The following is an 8960-nucleotide window of genomic DNA, read 5'->3' on the forward strand; positions in this document are numbered from 1 at the left end:
TGCCCCGCCCCGGCGGACGTTACTAAATGAGGGCTGTGGAAAGCGCCTCCCCTGTACTCCGGCAGCGGGGCTGCGGGCTGGCCGTCGCCTCTGACCGGCGGGGTTGGCGGGTGGGGGGGCCGGGTGCGCAGGTGGGTGGGATGGGATGGGGTGGGGTGGGTGTGAGGCCGCGGGTGTCAGGGCGTTGCGGAGTGCCCGGTGTTTTTTGTGTCACAGCCACGTGAGGGCTGAGGTAAAGTGGGAGGTGGCGGGCAGCGGCGGAGGGTTCCCAGTGCTCGGCGGTACCGCATCGCGTGCTCGCTGTGTGCAGCTCGGCCTGGTCCTGCTCCTCGCCTAGGGAGAGGAGAAGGTGGAAGGAGTGATGCTGGGAGGAGCTGGAGGTGGCAAAGCCCGTCAGCGTGGCCATGGGACACTTCATTAGCCCCCATTAAGCAGATCTTTGAAGCGAGTATCTTAAGTGCTGAGTTATCAGTGTTTTAAAGGATGCTCCTGGCGCTACAGCTCTTGGGGCGTGTCATGGGACTTAAAGGACAGCAAAACTCAGTCTCCCGTGTTTTCAGTAGATGGACATCTGTTTGTTGAGAAGGGAGATGGGTGGGTACAGGGATTAAGGAGTTAGACATCACAGGAGAAAACTTTGAGTCACAGTCATGAATCAGAGCCCCCTGCTCTGATCTTAAGCGTTTCTGTGGAAGCGTGGATAACAGAGTTACGGACCAATGAATTCTGTGACTGACAGATAAACTGACGTGTGAGCAAGCACCAGCCGTTCTGCTCTTTCCTGTACACAGCTTCACTGGCGCACAAATTGGTGCACACTGGTCAACAATGGACAGAAATCCTTTAAAACATAAATTACTCTTACCAGTGTGGGGAATTGAACTTGCTGTTGCTATAGATAACAAAAGTCTCTGCTCAATTTTCTGGTGTGGTCCATGACAGAAACCAGTGTCATGTTCTCATTGCAGTACTGAGAACATCATTTGTGGTGGAAAAATTGCACGTCTTATTAGAATCACAGAATGGTTTGGATTGGAAGAGACCTTAAAGCTCATCCAGTTCCAACCCCCCTGCCACGGGCAGGGACGCCTTCCACTAGACCAGGTTGCTCAAAGTCCTATCCAACCTGGCCTTGAACACTGCCAGGGATGGGGCAGCCACTGCTTCTATGGGCAACCTGTGCCAAGGCCTTGCCATCCTCACAGAGAAGAACTTTTCTTGAGGAAATCTAGAAAGATTTACTAAGGAACAGCAAGAAAAAGATTTTAAGTCCTTTGCACCTTCATTTCTAAAGTAAAAGGAGTTGATGACCCAACAGGCAGGTGGTGCCTCATGAAAAGGAAGTAGGAAAATAAAAGAAGATGTGAAAATGCTGGCTAACACAAAATGAGGTTACCATTTTATATTTCTGTCAGCAGGAAATAATTTTAGCCAAGAAAATAGTGAGAAGTTGTAAAAAAAAAAAACGCCTCTTAAACACACAAATAAGATGTAAGGAAAGTAATGCAAATTTATTTTTCTGGTTTTGAGGAGGTAGTGAGATACGGCACTAGGTGGATCCCAGCTCTCAGCCAGTATGGCAGTTTGTGTGTTTCTAACAGCTCAGACTGGGCAATCTGTAATCTAGAGGAGAGATTCCCAATTTGTAAACTATGCATCATTAGGGAGGTCTAAAACTGGGCTGTTTGGACCCTTCCTGAGACTGCTGGAGCTGGAAATGGGAATGAAGAATGAGTAAGGGGCATTGCTGGAGCTGGAAAGGGTGGTGATGAAAAGGAGCACTTTTCTGTCTCTTCCTCTCCTGCACATGTCAGATGCTGTTCATCCAGGCGGTGCCTGATAGGAATTGCAAGGAGGGAGGGCAACAGATCAGCCCAGGGTGTAGTGACAGCAGAGTCTGAGAGATACTGAGGCAACAGCATCAAGAGTGAGGAAATGAGATGAAAGCAGAAATCGAGAAGGAAAAGGCAGTTAGCCATAGGTAGAAGAGTTGAAAATCACTGCCCTACAGGGATGGTAAAACCCTTTTTGGTTTGCTTCTGTCAGAACAAGAGAGTAAAGCTTCCTTGGCATTTAGAATACATTGTGATGTTAAGGTTTTTCTGTGTCTTGTTGAAGGGGCCTTTTTTTAATGGGAGGCTTTTGAGTATTTAAGCAGAAGATAATACTTCACATATGTTAAAGGAAATCAATGGAACTCTGGGTGAATAACTGATACTATTTCTTTACTTCTTAGATATCCAGATTGTTACAAAAGGATGCAGAGCAGGAATCTCAAATGAGAGCTGAAATTCAGAACATGAAGCAAGAACTGTCAACCATTAGTATGATGGATGAGTTTGCTAGATATGCCCGTCTGGAAAGAAGGATTAACAAAATGACTGACAAGCTTAAAACTCACGGTAGAGTTGCAATGTTTACTTCTAGTTTCTGAAAAGCATTTTGTCAGGTGTTTTCAATTTTAAATATATGTCTTCAACTTTTTTTTTCTGCTCCTTTTAGCCATTTCCAGTGTTCCCTTCTTTCTTTCTTTCTTTCATTTTTTTTGGTTTTTTTTTAAACTTTTTTGAGACCTTGCTTTTGTCTTTCAGTTGTGCATAATTCTGCATATTCCCCTTACATTCTGTAACTGAGTAATTTAGACTCATATCACAGGATGGTTTGGGTTTGAAAGGAACTTAAAAAATCACTTAGTTCCAACCCCCCCGCCATGGCCAGGGTCACCTTCCACTAGACCAGGTTGCTCAAAGCCCCATCAAACCTGACCTTGAACGCTGCCAGGGATGGGGCAGCCACAGCTGCTCTGGGCAACCCGTGCCAGTGCCTCACCACTTTTTCTTAAAGGAATTTTCCTGGGCTTCAATGTGCAATTCTTTACTCTTTCTCCATGATGCTCATCACTGAATCATGTTTTGAATAAGTCAAGGGAGTCCTTTGCTGCGTATATTCATACAAAATGGTGTGTTGCTTGGTTGGGGCTATTTGGTTACTGTACTACAAAATGCTAGAGAGAAAGCAGTGAACTATAGAGTAACCAGAGGAGATATTTTCTGCCACTTTGTGACCCTGTTTGGTTTTATGCAGCAGCTTTGTGACAAGCTCTAATGATTTGTCTCCATTAGGATTTTATAGTAGTATAGTTCACTATCTCATGGTAAAGAGTACACATAAACCTTTGGCACCAGAGCTTTTGCTCTTGTCTGCCTAAACTCACTAACTGACCCTAACAGGATGGGAGACTACTTGGTTTGTCTGCCTCCTGGATGTTTATAGGCTCCTTGCTTGGAGAAAGAACAGTATTTATAACTGGCAGTCTGGATTGATCTCAGTAGTATCATTCTTAACCTGATAATTTCAATTAATTAAATTTGAGTAGTTTATTTATCAACCAACAATGTAATTTTGGAAAACTTCAGGCCACTTAGTTTGAAGATGTGCTGTGTTCATTGGGCTTCTTTATACTGGCCTGAGGTGCTGTAACAGGAGAAAAATAAACACAATAAGTTTCAATACTGAACCTGACCAAAATTGATTCACAGTGAAGGAATAGGCTTACCTGTGTTCTTGGATGAAACAAGGCAAAAAGTGCATCTACCAAAGCCAGGATTCTTCTCTTGACTAAAAGGGAAAAATTTATGCCTCATCTTAAATTAGTAACCACAGTGGCTGTTACTATTCTCATTTGGGAATAGTTATTCTCGTTTGGAATAGTATTCTTGTTTGCATGCAACATTTCTCTGTCTAGGATATTGGTGTTTTGCAGCTTTTCATAGTAGCATTAATAAGAAACTCCAGCATGATGTGGACCAAGCCTTTTATTGCAGAAGGATACCTTTGGTACAGCTGTGAGTCATTTGAAAAGAGATTTTTAAGCAGTGTCATATCCTGAGAGTGAAATATTAATAAATTAAAAGTTTTATCTAAGTATCATTCACTGTTATAAATAATACAGAGTAATATTTTCTCTTTTAACAGTGAAAGCACGAACTGCCCAATTAGCCAAAATAAAGTGGGTTATAAATATTGTATTCTACATCTTACAAGTAAGTAAATACTTTATTATGAACACAGATGACTAAACTGAATCCTCAGTAGTGTTAGTTCTCTCCTGCAGTTATTGACTGATATTAGGCACACAGGTGTTTGACATTCCAGTGCCACAGTGAATGCTGAACTGGAAGAGTTTCTTGAAATGGAGTGGAGAGATGTTGCTGATAAGGTCTGGTAGTTGTGGATGGAAGGAGGTTTGAGTTTCACTGTAGCTCTGTGTTTCTGGTTTTGAGATGACGTGATAGGAGTTTGTCTTAGCTCTTCAATCACTAGGTTTTGGTTTTGGGGTTTTTGGTTTGTTTGGGTTTTCTTTTTTCTTCCACTTCCATATGGCACTGGACCCAGCAAGTTCCAATACATGCAAATATGTTACTTCTGTTATTGAAAACAAAATATGTTTTTGCTGAGGATGCATATCTCACTGACAGCTGCCACACATTTCCCCACTGTGCCTCATCAGATTGTCTTTGTAGTTCAGACTTGATGCCAAAGAGTTGTTTGCTGATAAGGATGACAATGGTCAACCTGGAGATGTCCTTAGGGTAATGTTAAAGTGAGTTGAGTTCCTGGCAGGCAAGAGTTATGGCTAAAAACAGTTATCAGAATTTAACAAGTGCTATGTTTGTGTATGTTAAATTAGAGCCAGGGTCTCGAAAGAAAGCGGTATTGTCCAGTGTCTCACTACTAGCTCTTAATATTGTGTGTAACTTTAAGGTCATATGGAGTTTAAAAATATTTTGAACTTGCTTAAGAACAATGTAAAATAAAGGAACTGTTCCCTTTAATTGGAATTTGTCATTTACTGTTTCGGAGTAGAGGTGGAAATGTACTTCAGCGTGTGATGTTATCCAAGCTAATAACAATTTCAATTCTAGGCTACCTTGATGGTCTCTCTGATTTGGAGGTACTATGCTGAGCCAGTTACAGTGCTTCCGGGCAAATGGCTTGCTCCGCTGGAGCGCTTGGTAGCCTTTCCTACAGGGGTGACAGGTAAGGACCGCACACTGGAAAAACACACTTCCCAAGCCCACGTGGATGCTAATGTGCAGACCAAGAGCATACACAGATTGGAAGCACTTCTGTACAGTTCTTCTGACTCCCTTGAAACAGGGAGGAGTTTTAAACATTCGTAGCTGTTTCTTATGTATTCAAATCTTGTCAGTTTAACTGATGATAAAATGGGCTGTTTGTCATTTTTATTTCTTCTTAGTCAGAGCAGTTTTATCTGCATCTGGATAGAATTGACCCTGGAGGAGATTTGAAATCAGAAATATTTTTATATTAAGGATCCACTGAAATTAAGTAGAGTTGCATTTAAAAATGGGCAAATACTTCATAGGTCTGTATCGTTTATGTGTATTTCTTATAATTGCTGGGGTTTCATGCTAGTGTAACTCTAGAGTGGTTTAGGCATCCTCTCTTGGCCTTTTGCCATGCCTGTTCTCACCCTTTTTCCTGTCACACTTTGTTGCATTTTTGCCTACTTAAATCCTTTTCTTTTGGTCAGTTTAACAAATTAATAATCAGAATGATACCACAAGTTGTAGACACCTGTTCCTGAGAGAAAAGTGTGCTGACTTCATGCTAGTGGGATAAGTACATGGGAGAGTGACAGGACAATATAGTCAGGAAATTTACTGTCAAGCTAAAATGCTGCTGGTGAATCTTCATATTAGGTTTATAAGCCCTAACTGCCCCAGAAGGAATTCCAAACTGCGTTGTTGGAATTTTATGTTGTGGTATTTTTAATAGCTGTCTAGAGAACTATTTGTATCCGGCATGCTTTCTGGACAAGAGAAGAGTCTGCTGCAGTGCAGGGTAGGGGCATAGTCCTTGGAAAACATTTATTTGAACAGCATTTGAAGGAGTTTGAAGTTCACACCCATGTCTGCATTCAAATCTCCTTTTTTGTCTTGGCTGATAATCACACTGAAGAGATCACTTTTGAGTTCTAGGTGATAAACACAAAGTTGTCTAAAAATGCCCCAAAAAGTAGTTTCTTCACATGTGCTATGCATAGCACATGTATGTATTCTGTGATACTGTGTAGCTTAGTTCCATGTTGTCTGCAGTATGGATGTGCTGTGCATTACAGTCAAGGCACACCCTCTTTTCCACCACACCAATACAAATTCCTGTGCTGCCGGTTGGAATGACCAGACCCTTTCAAAGAGCAGTAGCAAAGGTCTCTGTAGTACTTTTCTACATAGCTGTATGGGGAGGCAGGGGAAAGGAGTACAGATTTAATACTTGTTAAAAACCTGATTTTAGTTTCAGAAGAAATTGATTATTTTTTTTTACCTCTCAAGTCCTGAATTTAGGTCTAGCAAAGTATTCTGTTACTGGCCAAGCCTTTAACTTCAGCACCTGAGACTTTTTCTGTTAGCAGATGTTTTAGCTGTGGGTTGTATATACCAGACTTCAGCTCTTACTTGTGTTATCTGGTACTCTTTTCTGCAGACAATGTTCAGGGGTTCTCAGGACCAGCATGGAGATAGCTGCCATTCCTTGAAGAGAGACATTTGTATATAAAAAGATGTTTTGTTCCTGTTCACCTTAGAACTCTTTAAGTTTCAGGTTTTTATGCATCCAGAGCTATTTTTCAAAAGCCTGCTTGCTTCATGGTTATTGACATGACTTAAATCGTGTTTTATGTCTTTCAGGTGGTGTTGGAATTACATGTTGGCTTGTGGTTTGTAATAAAGTTGTAGCTATTTTGCTACACCCTTTCAGCTGAAGGAATCCCAGTAATCCATGGAGTCCTCAACTACACTTTCATTATCACTGTTTTGAATGAGACTAGGTCTGAGATAACCTTTGTTACTTCATTTGGATATCAGTCAGTATTCCTTTCGATGTATTTTATCTTCCCTTAGTCTGCTTTTCCATTTGGTGATCAGTTTTCAAAGAATAGCATTGCTGTTTATAAAGCCTCATTTTGTGTCTGCTTTGACAAGTGTGAACACTGATTCATGGCAGAACTGTGAGACTGTGTCATGGCATATACTCACCAAAACCTGAAAGCGTTGGACTTGTATATTTTAAGTTGGAAATGCACTGGCACTAGGAGTTAATCTGGGAGCTTTGCTACTGCTTTCCTGTATGACATGGTAGTTTCACCCAGAGATGGGACTGTGTTTGATGACAAAGTGGTACTAGAAGATACAGAGGAAGGTGGTTTGGTTGGCTTAGGGATAAAACGGGTTTAGTTTCCTCCTTGTTATTTTTTTCACACTAGAATTGGTTGTGTTCTTGGGTTGTTTTGGAAAATACATTATTGATATATGTGCAGAATCAACTTTTTATCTCTCAAGAGACTCCTTCAGTTGCCCAGTACAGGATGGATGGATACTTTTCTCCTCCCTGACTTTTGAAGTTCATTGAACACTTGTATTTTTTCCTACTTTTATTGATAATTGACCTTTTCTTCCTTGGTATTTTTTTCTGCTTCCAAAACTGATTATGACTGAAACTATTTTCTTCCATGTTTGGGGAGGAAAGGTCTGGTCAGCCTGCTCAAGCTCCATGTTAATGAAGAGAAAGTAGAAGAGTGTGCTGTTCCTTCGGAGGGCTGTGTTTCTAAGGGCTTTAGCATAAATTAACGACAGTTCAAGATAGCCCAAAACAGCTATGTAAATGTAAAAAGGCACATTGGTGATTTAAATGTGCAAAGCGGTAACAGAGTGGTAGCAGGCCAGAGGAGGAGGGAAAACAATTTTCTGTTTCAGAGTAAAACTTTCTTGTGGTATTTAGGTACAGGAAACAGCCACAATATTTTGAATTTAAGGGAGGACAGAATTATTCCAGTACTGTGCCTGTAGAACAGTGGCAAAGTTGTGTTATCTTCTGTGCTGCAGTGATCTGCACCCCTTCACTGCTGCCCTGCAAGACAAACGGGTGGGTTTATAAAGTTGTTGTTCCGCAGCAATTTGGTTTTTTGACATGAGCCTGAACAGAGCCCTTGGGGGCACCTTTCCTTCCTCCTCTGGGCTTTGGTGATTCTGATTCAGCTTCCTGCTCTGCACAGTGGAATGCATCTGTTCTGTTATTCCAGGGCTTTTGCCTAGGGCCCCTCCATAATTATCACTGCATTGAGAAATCAGTTCAAAAGGTCATGATACATTCCGTGTATATATGCATGAAATGTTTGTGAGGCTTTGGTTTTGTTTGGGTTTGGTTTGGTTTTTAAGTGGTAATTTAAAAAAAGAAAAGGTTTTACATTAGGGTTACATTTAGCCAAGGTGAAAATAGATGCATTAAATAGCAAGAAAAAAGTGTTGTGATTGAATGTTATGTATAATTGTGGTTTTATTAACAAAATAAAGCTTTTTGATCTGTCTGAGGTTTTCCAATCCATTTTTCAGTGTTAACTACAGTTTCCTAAAATGAAAAAAACCCCATACCTAAACCAGCAACACCCCCAATACATACACACTTTTTGGACAAGGAGATGACTACTGGAATCAATGGGACTAATTTATTTATTATTTGTGTAAAGTATTTAGGACAGATTATTTAACTGTGACATTGACCTATTTCTGAGTATAAAGATGTGGCCAATGGTATTTCCACTTGGCTTGTTACACAGTTTAGCACAGCGAAATCAAGGAAAGCAGCACCACTGAAAACCTTCACAGTGGCATTTGGTGTTTTATCCATGCATAGCACAGGGTCACCCAATGCTCTGTTTGTTGGCGGCTCCAGTCAAACATTTGGGTGAGTGAGGGCAAAAAGGCCTTCAGTCACCTGGTCAGCACAGAGGAGTGTTGGATTATGTTAGCTTGTCTGCTCTTGGCTTTGGGACAGCAGTGAAGGCACTAGATCTGGTAAGAGTTCATAGAGGAGAAGCAAGCTCCTTTTCAGACACCAGAAGCTGTGCTTTGAAACCTGCCCCCTGTACAGCTGCAGCA

General features: G+C 41.4%; 1 protein-coding gene across 2 annotated transcripts; it reads left to right on the forward strand.

Annotated features, from left to right (window-relative positions):
• Nucleotides 1-2184: 2184 nt before the first annotated feature.
• On the forward strand, nucleotides 2185-8406 carry GET1 (guided entry of tail-anchored proteins factor 1). 2 transcript variants are annotated; one of them, XM_057426385.1, is made up of 4 exons: nucleotides 2185-2402; nucleotides 3976-4043; nucleotides 4926-5040; nucleotides 5261-6649. In XM_057426385.1, exons 1-4 carry the CDS (start codon nucleotides 2279-2281, stop codon nucleotides 5287-5289), a joined length of 336 nt encoding a protein of 111 aa, XP_057282368.1. In that variant the 5' UTR covers nucleotides 2185-2278; the 3' UTR covers nucleotides 5290-6649. The 2 variants fall into 2 exon arrangements, with proteins under 2 accessions (XP_057282368.1, XP_057282367.1); XM_057426384.1 differs by lacking the exon at nucleotides 5261-6649 and adding an exon at nucleotides 6714-8406 and having other exon boundaries at nucleotides 2202-2402.
• Nucleotides 8407-8960: the final 554 nt, after the last annotated feature.

This window comes from Pezoporus wallicus, unplaced genomic scaffold (genome assembly GCF_028554395.1).
Source record: "Pezoporus wallicus isolate ANWC-B61680 ecotype Strahan unplaced genomic scaffold, APGP_CSIRO_Pwel_v1 contig_8747, whole genome shotgun sequence".
In the NCBI taxonomy this organism is placed as follows: domain Eukaryota; kingdom Metazoa; phylum Chordata; class Aves; order Psittaciformes; family Psittacidae; genus Pezoporus; species Pezoporus wallicus.

What these genes read in the sequence shown, in the direction of transcription:
- GET1 (XM_057426384.1), top strand. Translation starts at nt 2,279, where the DNA reads ATGAGAGCTGAAATTCAGAACATGAAGCAAGAACTGTCAACCATTAGT. An exon ending in TGACAAGCTTAAAACTCACG is followed by an intron (nt 2,403 to 3,975) that starts GTAGAGTTGCAA and finishes CTCTTTTAACAG; the next exon opens with TGAAAGCACGAACTGCCCAA. An exon ending in TTGTATTCTACATCTTACAA is followed by an intron (nt 4,044 to 4,925) that starts GTAAGTAAATAC and finishes TTTCAATTCTAG; the next exon opens with GCTACCTTGATGGTCTCTCT.